Source organism: Opisthocomus hoazin, chromosome 1, assembly GCF_030867145.1.
Source record: "Opisthocomus hoazin isolate bOpiHoa1 chromosome 1, bOpiHoa1.hap1, whole genome shotgun sequence".
NCBI classification, from domain to species: Eukaryota; Metazoa; Chordata; class Aves; order Opisthocomiformes; family Opisthocomidae; genus Opisthocomus; species Opisthocomus hoazin.
Window position 1 is genome coordinate 73,208,474 of NC_134414.1, and position 15,082 is coordinate 73,223,555.

The 15,082-nt window shown below is 42.2% G+C and overlaps 1 protein-coding gene across 1 annotated transcript in view; it reads right to left on the bottom strand.

Moving 5' to 3' along the window:
* The window catches only part of GCC2 (GRIP and coiled-coil domain containing 2), a 33,960-nt gene extending 19,577 nt beyond the window's left edge, over positions 1-14,383 (bottom strand). The window contains exons 1-9 of the mRNA XM_075425740.1: positions 14,269-14,383; positions 11,046-11,108; positions 10,291-10,375; positions 9,143-9,210; positions 8,202-8,306; positions 3,459-5,945; positions 2,708-2,777; positions 1,920-2,020; positions 1,741-1,839 (exon numbers count right to left, since the gene is read on the bottom strand). Of these exons, the coding sequence (XP_075281855.1) occupies positions 1,741-1,839; positions 1,920-2,020; positions 2,708-2,777; positions 3,459-5,945; positions 8,202-8,306; positions 9,143-9,210; positions 10,291-10,375; positions 11,046-11,108; positions 14,269-14,376 (3,186 nt within the window). The 5' untranslated portion in view covers positions 14,377-14,383. The remainder of the gene's footprint in view (positions 1-1,740; positions 1,840-1,919; positions 2,021-2,707; positions 2,778-3,458; positions 5,946-8,201; positions 8,307-9,142; positions 9,211-10,290; positions 10,376-11,045; positions 11,109-14,268) is intronic.
* Between the last annotated feature and the right edge of the window lie 699 nt (positions 14,384-15,082).

The window sequence follows — 15,082 nt, forward strand, 5'->3', positions numbered from 1 at the left end:
GCTGCTATTAGGTCCCTTGAAAGTCTTCTCTCCAGCCTGAGCAGTATCTCAGCCTTGTACATCACTCACGCCAGTCTCTTGACCATCCTTGCCACCCTCCACTGAAATCACTCCAGGTTATCAATACCTGTCTTGTATTTGGGGGGAAGAAGATGGACAATACTGGTTGCAATACTCTCAATGATATCACAGAATCATTTAGGTTGAAGAAGACCCTTAAGATTGAGTCTAACCATTAACCTAACACTGCCAAGTCCACCACTAAACCATGTCCTTAAGTGCCATGCCTGCACGTCTTTTAAATACCTCCAGGGATAGTGACTCAACCACTTCCCTGGGCAGTCTGGTCCAGTGTTTGATAACCCTTTCAGTGAAGAAATTTTTCTTAATACTGCATCTAAACCTCCCCAGACAGAACTTGAGGCCATTGCCTCTGATCCTATCACTTGTCACTTGGTAAAAGAGACCAACTCCCACCTCGCTACAACTGCCTTTCAGGTAGCTGTAGAGAGCGATAAGGTCTCCCCCCAGCCTCCTTCTCTCCAGGATAAACACCACCATTCCTCTCAGCCGCTCCTCATAAGACTTGTTCACCTTCCCGGGAGTGCTAACTGAAGACAGATGATGACTTCCCTTGACCTCTAGCTGTACTCCTGTTCTTGCAGCCCAGGATTCTGCATCCACCTTTAGTATCAGAACACAGTTTTCTCATTCTCAGTGGACTGCCTAGCAAAACCCTGAAATTCTTTTCAGCAGCCACACGATCTCCAGCTTATATCAAGGAGTTCCTCTCTCCCACATGAAGAGATTTGCAGCTGTCTTTGTTGAACTTCAGAAGGTTTCTGTCAGCCCATTCTTCACGCCTGTCTGGGTCTCTCTTAATGGAAGCCCTGCCCTCACATCTATTGGCTGTTCCCAATTAGAAATAATCTGAGAACACATGACGAATGTGTATTCCATCACCTTCTCCAGGTCACTGTTAAACAGGACAGGTCCCAGCACAGACCCCTTCGGTACCCCATTTGTTACTGACATCTAGTACAAGCCATTAACTGCTATTCTCTGAGCCAAACCATGCATTTTTTTTTTTTAAGCGCCCATTCAGTTGTTTATCCATTTAGATCATGATGTCCTAGCATGGATACGAGAATTCTGTAAGACAGCATCAAAAGCCTTTCTAATGTCAAAATAAGGGACATCCACTGTTCTCCTCTCATCCACAACTCCCACCTGTTTTATCATGGCAGGCAATCAGATTAATCAGACACAATTTACGCTTGGTGAATCAATGCTGACTATCCCCACTCACCTGCTTCTCCTTCATGTGCCCAGAGATGTGCTCCAAGTGGACTCGCTCCCAGGGAATTGTTAGTTTATGCCTTTATCACTTAAGGACTTTCGAACTGATCCTCAATTTCATGTATGTACTTTGAAGAATTCATAAGGATTTATGTTTTGCCTCAGCAATACATTGATTGATACATATGATGCTAGATTTACAAGGTTTAAAAATACCATCCAGTAGAAAGGAACTGCCTTATTTTCTTCTGACAGCAGCCGCACAATTCTGTTACTAGAACCTCACTTTTCTTGATTGGGGTACTCAACTGCACTGGCATAATTTCTTTTGCCAAACATACTTGTGCAAGTAAATAGCAATATATATATCCAGGCCAGGCTTCAAAAGCAAAGTATTTTCTGACAGTTAACTGTCTTTCGTAAACATAGCACTATTCTTACCTTATAGCTTTCAGCTCCTTGAATGACATCTTTCATTGAAGCAGACAACTGATCTTTTTCTGATCGAACCAACTCCAATTCTTCCCTCAGGGTCTGCATCTTATTACAAAGAAGTGTGTGTCATTAAAACAGAACCCCATATGCAGAATGTTATTCATATTAAGAAGCAGTCAGGGTACCTCTTTTCGGCTGGCATCTAATTCTTTCTTTGCTTTCACAGCAACAACCTTAATTTTATTTAGCTTCTCGCCTTTTTCTGCAGATTCTTTTTCCAGCCATCCTAAAATAAATAAATAAGAAAATGAAAAAAATACACCTTGCCTCTCCCCCAAGAAATGAAATTAAATGAAGTAAGAACACATATACCAGCATGACTTCAAAACAAAACAAAATATAAAGCAGGGGGAGATGTTGGAACATCTCATTCAGTTAAGAATTTAACTTTAATTTGAAGCTGGAACATCCAGCCGCACAGACAGCTTAGGGACAATCTCTCCTTATTTCAGAGGCTGCCACCACAGTTAAAGTTAAAAGCCATATTCCCATCTACTTCTACACACAGTTGTAACAGCTCAGAATGCTCTTCTTCCTAATGTGTTTGGATACCTGCCATGAGGCAACAGTAGTTTTGGCAAAGCGCCACTTTCCTCTCGGCAGCCTTGGGGATTCTTATTGACACAATTATTGCCCATATTTAAAAAAATAAAGATGAAATCCACTACACTGTTTATAGCCAAATATACACAGGAAGAAAAAAACTTATGAAATATCAAATGATAACTGACTTAAGATTGCTAGCAATATTTTAAATCTCTAATGGAAGGAATATTGTAAGAAGCTGCACTGACATCTACTTCCTCACTTTCCTTGGCTTGTAGCAAATATTGCACAATTATGCAGAGAAAGAAAAACTAACAATTTAAAACCCCCAAACTGTTTACACAAAAGAGAACAGCAAGAAAGATACCAATTTTTTCTTGAAGCTCTGCTACTGAGGACTGTTGATCAGTTTTCTCAGTCAATGTCTCCATTAAGTTCTGTATTATAAAGAAAGATACAAGTATTACAAAAATTTATTTGTGATATCTGTTTTTCGCCTAACAAGCCGTGAGACGTTTCAGCTACAGCTGGACACATCCACATTCTTACTACCAAGAAAGCCTTTATGTGCAATTTCATATCAGCTTGGTAACTGAAAAGTATACTTATGCTGAAAGGAAAATATTCCAAATTTTTAACAGCTGCTTTCCATCCTGTCTGAGGGCAGAAAATGATAGACTGTTAATTCTGCAGCTGTCAGTTTTACATAATCATCAATTCCCAGGACCTGAAGTTATGAGTAGCTAATGCAGATCAAGCAGGAGTTTTTTATAGGATGAAACCATAGAAAGTTAGAGGTGAAAGATTATGAGGTCAAGTTAGTCCATCTAGTTAAATGATCACTTTGAGGGGTATTGATAGGAAGACTGGTTCAAGTACAAGCAACTTTCATCAAGATAGCGCTATGACTGGTTTTGTTTTGTTGGTTTTTTTCCTGGGGGGAGGGAGGGGATTCTGAGGTGCTAGGAAACTCAGAGGCATGTGCTTTCTAGAAAGGAAACTCACTTTGAGGCCAAGGAACAAAAAAAAAGAAAAAGAGAGAATTGAAAGTATTTTTTGAACCTTAATTCTGAAGACTTTAGAGGTTTAGTCTGTATACTTCAATAACAAAATATAACCTTTAGAGAACTCAGTTCGTCTTTCACATTTCTAAGTTCAGTTTCCTTTTGTTCCAGAATGAAATTAAAGTCGTCTTGTTTTTCTGATCCTTTTTGCTGTTCTTGTATTTGACTTTCATGAAGAGCAAGTTTTTGAGTGATCTCTTCAATATTAGCTACAAGATCTTGATTTTCAATCCTCATTTTTTCACTGGCATTCTTTAGCTCCTGGATATCATTTTGAAGTGCTGCTTTATCAGACAACGCTCCTTCCAATTCTTCTCTCAAGAGATTCTTTTCTTTTTCAAAATCCTGAATCAGGGATCTATGTTCTGTATATTGAACTGCATTTTCTTCCTCTAGTCTCTCAACTTCCCGCTGCAAATGAAGAATTTTCTCCTCATTCTGTAGAGCAAGGCAGTGCTCTTCTTTCATTTTTGCCAAGGATTCATTTGCAATTTGTAACAAGTTAAGAGAATCATACTCTTCATTAGAATCTGACACGCTGGACCCTACTTGCTCGAGTAAGTGGTACAGCTGAGTTCTTACAAGGGATCTGTGCGCTTGTTCACTTTCAAGTAATGTTGATATATGGTCTTTTTCTCCAGTCATCGTTTGTAGTTTCTTTTCTAAGTTTTCAGACTGCTCTTTCAACACTAACCAACCATCTTTTTCAGCTGTAACCTTTTCCAGCTCTTCACTTAATTCACCCTTTTCCTGAATGATTTTCTTATTTTCCTCAAGAAGAGTATGTACTTCAGATGAAAGGTTCTCTCTCTCACGCACCAGAGACTCAATCTGGTTTTCCAGTTGCTCTAGCTTTTCAGCATTTTCACTCTTTCTAGTTAAAGCTTCGTTCAGTTTCTCTGTTAATTCCTCCACCTTTTTCTTCAGGTCGCTATTGTACTGGTTAGCAACATCTACTTCTTGCTGAAGTTCCTCAACTTTTCCCTGTTCTTGCTTACACCTTTCTTGAAGGGTTTCTCTCTCTTCAGCCAAGCATTTTACTTCATTTAAAATATCCTTGTTTTGATCAGTCAGAGCAATGATCTTCTCTTCCAGTTCCTTCATAGCAGTCTCTTTTTGGTCAACTGAGTTTGTTATTGTGTTATTCTCCTCCTGAAGACTAATGATTCTACATTTAAGTTCTTCTATGTCTAGCTGATTAGATGACAGTTTCTCTGTTTCCTCACGGAGGCGATTCACAGTTTCAAGAAGAACATCCTTTTCATTGAAAGCAGCCCGGAGTTTCTGTTGCAGTTCACTGACATCAGAAGCTTGCTGCTGTCTCATTGATTCAAACTCCTGGCTGATCTTTCCAGCAGATTCTCCTAGCTCCGTCTGCAGAGTTTCCATTGTTTCTCTCAGGCTGTTGTAATTGGACACTGCTTCGTCTTTCTCCTGAGTTAGCTTTTCAAGTTGCTCTCTAAGTTCCTGCACTTCAAAACCTAATGCCATCTTTTCTTTTTCAGAACCAGATAATAAAGTTTCATTTAGTTCAGAAATTTCTCTCTTATGTTGCTCTTCCAGAGTTTGAGTTTTTAACTTATGCTCTTTTATAGCAGTTTCAAAGTGCTGTCTTCCTGCTTGAAGCTCCAGTTTTAGTTTTTCAATTACACAACAGTATTCTTCTTTAGTAAGCTGCAATTCATTTATCTTAAAGTCCAAGTCTTCCCGCTCATGAAAGTACTCATCCTTTATGCGATGGATTTCCTCTTCCAGTTTTAGCTTAACATTACTCATGTAAGTTAACTCATCTTTTAATATACTATGTTGGGACTGGAGCTCTTCTAAGTTATGCTCCAGGTGCCTAACCTTTTCTTCCATTTTCACTTCTACACAAGGTTCTTCTTGTGTATCTACAGCTATCTTGCTTTCTATATTTTTAGTTAAGACTTCTCTCAGCTGCTCCAAGTCATGCTCACGCTGGCCAGTACGAGCACACATTTCATCCTTTGCATCTTTCTCTTTTATTAAGCCGTCCTCTGCCAAACTGCGCTGTAACTGATTTATCTGATTTTGCTTTTCTTCATTTTCTTTCGATGATATTTCAATCTGATGCATTAACTCTGACACCTCTTCCTGATGAGCATTTTTTAATTTTTTAAGCTCTTCATTCAGATTATTGATTTCATTATGGTAACACTGAGAGTTGCTTTTAATAGTTTCTTGCAGATTTGTCACTTCTTTGTTTTTGTCTTCATTCACAGTTTCCAACTGCTTATGCAGACATAAAATTTGCTCCTCATAAGTAGATTTAATTCTTTGGACATCCTCTTGTAGTCTTTGAACTTCTTTTTGACTATCACTGTAACATTCAATCTGTTCCACCAGCCTCATTTGTTTCTTCACTCGCTCCTCTAATTCTATTTTCAGCTTTGTTACGTCCTCATTGTGTTTGCATTGTGCATTCGCTAATTCACTTTTCAGAGCTTTTATTTCTTTCTGAGAGTCAATACTTGATTGCTCCAGTTGCTTCTGCAATTCTTCTGTCTTCGCCACTGCAGCCTAAACAAACATGCAAGTTATTAAATACTGCTCATTTAACACACAGAATTTCCAAATAAACTGTTTACAATAACAAATTAGAAGATTTAGGAGTCCTTAGTTTTAAAAATTGCTACGGTTTTGAAATATCTAACCATGTCAGGACAACTCAATTCAGAAGACACTGCCAAGAATACAAAAATGTCCGCAGAACGAGAAAGGAAAACTAAGTTTTAAATCATGTTTACCAGCATAATTTCACAAATGGTCATGACAGATTTCAGCTTTAGCAACTGTTCTAATAATGTATTAACGACCAAATTACTTTTAGCACATTAACTTCATCAACCATCTGGAATAAAACAATGTTCATCAATTGCAACCAATTCACCCTTCACTTTACTATTAATTGAGATTACTGACATAATATAGATGCCTTGGATGACAGGCTCCTTCCCAAGAGCATCCAAATGTAAATCCCGTATTTCCCATGGAAAGACAGAGCTGACTGATTGAAGCCATCACCTAAGTAGGCTACTAATAGACTAAATTATTTTTGAACAGCTGTGGATCTAGCTGGTGCGTGTAAGAATTTTACATTTATTGTCAGTCCTATAAAAACTATAAATTAGGGGGTATAGAGAAAATACGCTTTAACATATGAAGCCTTTTTTTTTTTAAGATAAAACAGAACACAGGTAACTGAAGAAAAAGATTAAAATGAAAATCATATAGTGGTAAGGGTTGGAAGAGACCTTAAAGATAATCTAGTTCCAACCCCCCTGCCATGAGCAGGGACATCTTCCACTAGACCAGGTTGCTCAGAGCTCTTTCCAACCTGTCCTTGAGCACTGCCAGGGAGGGGGCAGCCACATCTTCTCTGGGCAACCTGTGCCAGTGTTTCACCACCCTCATGGTGAAGAATTTATTCCTAATATCTCATCTAAATCTGCCCTCTTTTAGTTTACAGCCATTCCCCCTTGTCCTATCACTACACACCCTTGTAAAAAGTCCTTCTCCGTCCTTCCTGTAAGCCCCCTTCAGGTACTGGAAGGCAGCTATAAGGTCACCCCGCAGCCTGCTCTTCTCCAGGCTGAACAGCCCAAACTCTCTTAGCCTGTCCTCATAGGAGAGGTGCTCCAGCCCTCGGATCATCTTTGTGGCCCTCCTCTGGACCCATTCCAACACATCCATGTCCTGCTTATGCTGGGGGCTCCAGAGCTGGACGCAGGACTCCAGGTGGGGTCTGACCAGACCAGAGCAGAGTAAAAGGGCAGAATCCCCTCCCTTGACCTGCTGGCCACGCTTCTCTTCATGTAGCCCAGGATACAGTTGGCCTTCTGGGCTGCAAGCACACATTGCTGGCTCATGTTGAGCTTCTTATCCACCAGTACCCCCAAGTCCTTCTCCTCAGGGCTGCTCCCAAGCCACTCTCCACCCAGCCTGTATTTATGTTTGGGATTGCCCCGACCCACGTGCAGGACCTTGCACTTGGCCTTGTTGAACTTCACGCAGTTCACACAGGTCCACCTCTCCAGCCTGTCAAGGTCCCTCTGAATGGCATCCCTTCCCTCCCACGTGTCAATCACACCACACAGCTTGGTGTCATTGGCAAACTTGCTGAGGGTGCACTCAGTCCCACTGTCCATGTCGCTGACAAAGATATTGAGCAGCACCAGCCCCAGTACTGACCCCTGAGGCACACCACTCATCACTGGTCTCCACCTGGACATCGAGCCATTGACTGCAACTCTTTGAGTGCGTCCATCGAGCCAGTTCCTTATCCAACGAGTGGCCCATCTGTCAAATCTATGACCTTCCAATTTAGAGACAAGGACATCATGCGGGACAGTGTCGAATGCCTTGCACAAGTCCAGGTAGACGATGTCAGTTGCCTGCCCTTTGTCCACCAATGCTGTAACCACATCACAGAAGGCTACCAAGTTGGTCAGGCACGATTTGCCCTTGGTGAAGCCGTGTTGGCTGTCCCCAATCACCTCCTTGTTATCCATGTGCCTTAGCATGGTTTCAAGGAGGATCTGCTCCATCATCTTGCCAGGCACAGAGGTGAAACTGACTGGCCTGTAGTTCCCCAGGCCTTCCTTTTTTCCCTTTTTAAAAATGGAGGTGATGTTACCCCTTCTCCAGTCGGTGGGAACCTCCCCAGACCGCCACGACCTCTCAAATATGATGGAATACACAACAAGCAAAACTAGGAAATAAGGATAAACATAGTTCTTAAATATTTTAGTAATGTTCTATTGGTCATTTCAGTACCTCTGCTTCTCGCTTTCTTTGTGTATTTTCTTTTTTCAGAGCTACACACTGCTGCTGACTTTCAGCTTTTTCCAGTAGTACAACATCCAGTCTTTCTGTGAGAGCCTAATTTTAAGGGAGAAAGATCACTGAAAGCAGGTTTTCTTAACAATGGAAGCACAAACGGTTTTTGCAGACTGTAACAACTCACATGTTGGTCATGACATTTTATCAATGAAACAGATCAAGCCTGATTTTAAAAGTTACATTCAACCCAAATATGACAGATACAGAATAGGTAGACTAAAATAATGATGTTGAGTAATAGGTTCTGTTCAAAATCGTATTTCTGATCAGATAATTTTTATCAATGGGGGGCAGGGAGGGGGGAGGGGAAAAGCTTCCCTTCTGTAGAAATCTCCATCCAAATTATTAAAAACAATTTTCCAGTTGATGAATTCCTCCTCACTACCAACTTTCTCTTCCATATGCTGTCTGCGACCCTTACTTTGAGAAAGACAGACGTTATTGCCACTTAAAAAAAATTCCATTTACTTTTCTAAAAGTATTTCTTGTGACATGCAACTTTAATTATCTGTTTCCGATCTCATCAAATGACCATCTCAGAAGTTTTATAAATGGCTGAAGTCTTCCTGCAGTGGTCATTCTAAAAATAAGAAAAATTAAAAACAGCCTGTCTAACCAACTACACAAGCAAAAAGTCTTGCTGAGGAAATTGTACTATTCCTCACAGAACTGACAGTATTTTCTGAAAAGTGGAGTAAGGGTGGGGGTGAGGAGGAAAAAAGACGTTTTGAGAAGTGTCCTGAATTCCTAAAAATTTATTATATTCATTTTGAATAACCAATTTAAAGCTATTTACTATTTACCACAAATTATTTCTGTAGATTTATTTCAGCTAACATTATGCAATACATTAGAAACACATTACGCAGTCCTACCTGAATAATATCATCAGCTCCTCCAGTAGCTGTTTTAGATCGGAGTTCTTCAGTCTCTTTCTCTAGTTCTTAAAAAAGAAGTATATAAATTTCACAGCATGAACTGATGCTCCACCACAGCAGCAAATTACTAGTATATCCAGTGCCTAACAAAACTCCTATTCAAATCAGAGACGTCTTTTACTTCATCACTTTTTGTTTGTTACTGAGTGATATAAAGGGCGACTGGAAAGAAAGCAAACATTCAGTACTACTTCTCCAGTCCTGATATTTAGCATGGTTTCCTGAGGAAGCAAAGCTTCCGTGTTTTGGGTGGAGGGTCAACAGATAGGAATTCCTTTGATGACTGTCTTTCCTACTATTTCACGATCAGTTTAAGCCAGAGAAAAGATATTCAGTTCCTACTGGTTTTCTAAAAATAGGCAGCAGGTAGAAGAACTAGATCTTATGAGTAACACCACTGAGGAAAAGCCTAATATAGCCTATCCCTATCCTTACTGTGTTGCTGGGCAACTACCAGCAGTCAGCATAACGGTAACCCCAAACAAGGGGAAGTGACACCAGTCCAAGCAGTGGGCCACTGGAGGAGAAGGGACAGCAGAGAGGAGAAGGACAGCACACGAGAGCACAGATTTACACAGGACACTTTTAGGTGGTTAATGCAGAATTTTGTTTGGTATGTTCTACTATTTCTTGTTAAAGAAGCAAATGATCAAATATAAAGTAGCTAAGTATTTTAAAGAGGCCACTGTACCCTACAACAGCACTAGTTATGCAAAATCTACCAGTAGGCATTCCCCCTCCCATCTCTTTCCTGAGAAGCAACAAGTATCCCTGCAACCAATATGGGGAACAGACAATGACAGGTCCCACTTCAGCTCTTGCACAAACTACATTGTTCCATCATGCCACTCTGTCAGATCAAAATTAATTTAGCACGTGACAAAAGCAATGCTTCTTTTTCTTCCCTCTCTTGCTCCAAGGACTTCAGTCCTTATCCTCCCCCCAAAATAGTGAAATCGCAGAAAAAGAGTCTAGGATATTTGCCTAGAATTAAAATCTACCTTGCAAAAATATGCAGTGACATTAGGAAAAGTCAGATAGTACCAAGCATTAAGGCAGAAACTGTTCTCTTTCCAGTAAGGTACCTGTACATCTTGACTTCACTTTCTGCATAAGCATCATTTGTTTTTTTGCAAACTTGATGAGATCTTCTTTGGGCAATGTGTCCAGCTGTAAAAAAAAAATACATATTGTAGAAACCAGCTTCCTCTAATCCAGAGTTAAATAGAAAAAAGGACATTTTAGCATCTGGTGTCCATGAAGTTAATTTTTAGGACAAGAAACTCTCTTACCACACATTTGCAGGTACAGTAACAGTCCAAGTTACTGCTGTTCTGTTATCTAATTCTGTTATTTCAAGTGCAGTAAAAGAAACTACTTCTATTTCTGTACTTTTCCAAAATCATTCTAGAGCACACAACTGGGCAGCATCAGTTAGAAAGGAAAACTCAGTCGGGAAGGGTTACAATTCAGTAATATAATTTGAACAATGTTTTCAAAACAGCATGCTGACCTAACATTGACATCATTTAAGTTTACTTCCAACACATGCAAAGAAATCTGTATACATTATGAAACAGACTGCTGTCAGAACCAGATGCTACTAATATTTTACCAAGTATTACGACAGGAAGTGAACAAACCAATTAGAGATTTTTCCCCCCCATGTTTTCCAAAACACCTTACCCTACTGTTTATAAATCAATTTTTCAAGAAATCTAGAAGACAGGAAACTTCAAAAATACCTTTATGTCTTCACATTAGTCACAGCTTGCATGCTAAGCTGTAACCCTTTCAACTACTGCTATCCAAATAAATTAGGTTTGTGAGGCCTGATTACCTTTGATTTGCCTGATCCTGGTGTCACAGAAGATGCCACCATCTCTTGCCCAGCATCTTGTACCTACAACAAAATAAAGCACAATCTGCGATAACTGAACTTTTTAATGAAGGCTATTGAAGGAACTAACCGAAAGCCTGCAGACACTGAGAATAACTGAATACAGTGGGAGCTCAAGAAAAAAAAATTAAAATAAGTTTGTAGAACTAGTCAGAAGGATAACCGGAAAAAAACCTGATAGAAATCTATCACGATTAGTCCAATACAACAGCAGAACAGAAAACTCCCAATTTCCAAACCAGTATGATCTTATGATTCTATAATTGACATCTAGAACAGTACTGAAAAAATATTTCATTTACAAGAGGTTACAAAGGTGTGACTCACTATGTTCTTCTTAAAGGCACGAATGGAAAAAAAACTTTGTAGAGGAGTAGCAGTTAAACTTTTCTCTTTCTTTCTTAAATACACTGGTTATCACTAAAATTGACAGCCTAAAAAAACTTATATTAAAAAACTCCGCAAAGCCAGGGCTCTTCTGAACAAAATATACCTCCCTGCCCTGCCTTTCTTTCTTTTTTTTTTTTTTTCCTCTTTTTAACCACACTGGTTAGCACTAAAAGTGCTGGCCTGACAAACACACTTGAAAAGACTTTGCAAATTCTGGGCTCCCTATTCCTAACATCCATGCATAATGCCTTCTGCTGCAAACTTCCACAGATCTAATCTGGGAGACTCTGTTACTTTGCAGTGGTTTATATGAGATATGCTTACCTATACTTGGAAACACGAAAAAAACATACATAACTAAGATGGGGCAAAGGAAAATGGAACAGACGCTTCCAATATCTTCAGGATAGCATTTCCAACTTTGACCTTTACCCTGCTTTCTCCTTCAAACTATCATATATGCGTGTGTATAAAACTGAAGGGGTGTACATATAAATATTTGTATTTTTATATATATCTACTTGTGTGTGTATATGTATAACCCCGCCCTTCACTTTTGTCTTCTTACTCTCTTTATTCTGACAAAAAAACCCTTTCAAGAGAAACTAAGGAAAACCTAAACCAGATCTAAGCACTACTAGAACGGAGAATCACTGACTAACAGTTTAGAGAGAACAGCTGATACAGATAACATGAAAGGCCATCATAAGACATATGAGTTCAAGTACAGACCAAGGACAAAGGCGGTTACACTTATCTCCCCCTGTATCACATGGGCTAGAAGTTTTCTTTGAGACAGCAACAGCAACCTTATTAGAAAATAATGTGCCCCTTAAACATAAACACAGCATTAAAAAAAAGAAAAAGCTATAAAATTGAAGTTTCAGATTTTTGGGGTAGGTAAAACTTTGTCAACACTTGCATTCTTAATATTTCAGCACTGCAATTAGCACAACCCTGTCACTACAAGCAGTATGTTTACAGAGTATAAGTAAAACAAACTGTAAGTACTGTTTAGAAAATGACAGCACGCGTCTCACCGTACAACAGCAAAGTCAGATGAATCTACACATTACTTTTACTCTCCTTTAAGCTAATACACACAGAGGCAGAACCACGTATCATGTATGACGATGCATCCAGTTTTGCCGTTCAGCTAACAGAAACCACAAGCAGCTCATGCAGAGGGCTTCACCCATTTGAATTCAAAGAACAACGAGGAAGATGGTTATTAAAAAATCCTAAACTTTTCATAGATTAGGTGCATCCAAGCTGCGAGCCAGCAGATAGTAAGTACACTTCTAAGCACAATGCCGAGTCCTGCAAGGATTCTCAAGTTTCTATTGCACCATTCTGAAAATATGGTATGCTTCCATACTTCACTGACGTGTATCTATAGGTATATTTTAAATTTAAAGCCTACTTCATCTGCATGAAGTTGTTTCCAAGCATCACAGAATCAATGTTCAGGGTTGGAAGGGACCTCTGTGGGTCATCTAGTCCACCCTGCCGCCGAAGCAGGGTCACCTACAGCAGGCTGCACAGGACCTTGTCCAGGCGGGTCTTGAATATCTCCAGAGAAGGAGACTCCACAACATCCCTGGGCAGCCTGTTCCAGTGCTCCGTCACCCTCAGAGGGAAGAAGTTCTTCCTCATGTTCAGTTGAACTTCCTATGCTTCAGTTTGTCCCTGTTGCCCCTTGTCCTGTCGCTGGACACCGCTGAAAAGAGCTTGGCCCATCCTCCTGACACCCACCCTTGAGATATTTATAAGCATATATTAGGTTCCCTCGCAGCCTTCTCTTCTTCAGGCTGAACAAGCCCAGCTCCCTCAGCCTCTCCTTGTAGGAGAGATGCTCCTGTCCCCTCATCAGGGGATAAACAGTTTTGCATGTTCTGTGTATTTTAATTGCTATCTATTCCTTACTTTTGCAATAGCTCGACATGCTCTTAGAAAGCCTGATGGATGTATAAATGCAATGTCTCTATCTTCCATATGAACTGTGCCAGTAATGACCATTATGAACAGCGATTTTCAGAGCAGCGTGCAACTTGGAGACACCACCAACTCTAACCATACCCAGTCACACGAAAACACGATTTGAGCTGTGATGGCTTCCACGAGCAGAGGCGCTGAACCCCTGTCAGAGCGTGTGCAACTCGGAAACCACCAGGAGAGTTAATCTCATATATGAATTTTAAACTTGCCAACGCTGCCTTTGGATTTACCTTGGCGGTTTCGAAAGGTACACGAGATATACATACTCTGGTGATTTTATTTGCTCGTGTCGGCAGGCGGCTCACAGCCGGCGCACTGCTCACACGCCAGGTCATCCCCGCAGAAAAGGAACGCTTGTTCACTCCCGGGTACTTGGGGTTTTTTTTAGAAAAACCACTCAACACACCCAGCGGGCGTCATCGGAGCGCTTCTTCCCGCCCGGGGCAGCGCCGGCTGATCTCCGCCAGCCCCTGCGAACAGGCCGGCCCCCCCACCGCGGAGCAGCGGGCACCGAGCAGCCCCCGAGGCCCGCCCCGGCCCTCCCGCTGTCGCAGGCCCGGGGGACAGGCGGGGAGGAGGCGACGGGGCGCGCGGCCCCGGGCGCTGACAGCCGCCCGCCAGCGGCGCGCGGAGGGGGCTGCGCACGACGCGGGGGAGGGGGCGAGCGACCCGCGGGGGTGGGAAGGGGGGGGTGACGCGCGCCTGCCCCCGCGCGCTGCGGCCCGAGGCCACGCGTCCGCCCCGCCTCCCCCCTCTCCCCCCGCCGCCCCGTTACCTCCATGGCGGGGCCGGCGGGCCGCAGGGGCGGGGAGATGGCGGCGGCGCCCCCGCAGCCGCCCTCAGCGCCGGTACATCCTCCCCAAGCCACTTCCGCCTCCGTCATCCCCGCACGCCGGTCAGGCGGCAGAGGGTTAGCCCCGCCCCCTCGGCTGCCGGCAGCGGCGGGGCCTGCGGGGGGCGTGAAGGGCGGTGCCAGGGCGGGGAGTGGGCCGGGCGTCGCGGCCGGTGGCGGTGGCGGGTTGGCGTGGAGCCGCTTTCGCGGCCCTTTGGGCAGGCGCTGGAAGGGAGCAGCGCTGGCTGCGAAGCGCGCACGTCTTCTGTTGTGATCGTGCGTGCGCTTCGGTAGTCCCTGAATTGTTTTTGGCGTTTCATGGTAAGTGGTTGGATTTTGGTGAGAAGTTGTCCGGGAGAAACGATTTAGGCGTGTTACTCGACTTACAGTTCACTGGGTAAGTATTGGATATCGCTGGATTAATTATGTTCTCGTGAGAGAGTATCTGTTATATTAATGATAAAAGAGAGTCACGTCAGAATGCTGCTCTTGGAAGATGAATTGGTGTTTTTCCAAGTCTGCTTATTGCCATTCTTTTAAAATTCAAATGGCCAATAGTGACAGAAGGCAGAAAGATTCTACACATACACTTCAGAAATTATTTCCTTGTCTTTTTTTTTCCCTCCCATGCATTCGCTGTACATTGTGCTTGTTGTATACTGGATTCTGTGCAGGTACACAACGGCAGCAGGAGCGTTTGGTTCCATGCTCTCGTGGAGCTTGCTGGCAAGGCACAGATCCCCCTAGCCAAACCGCA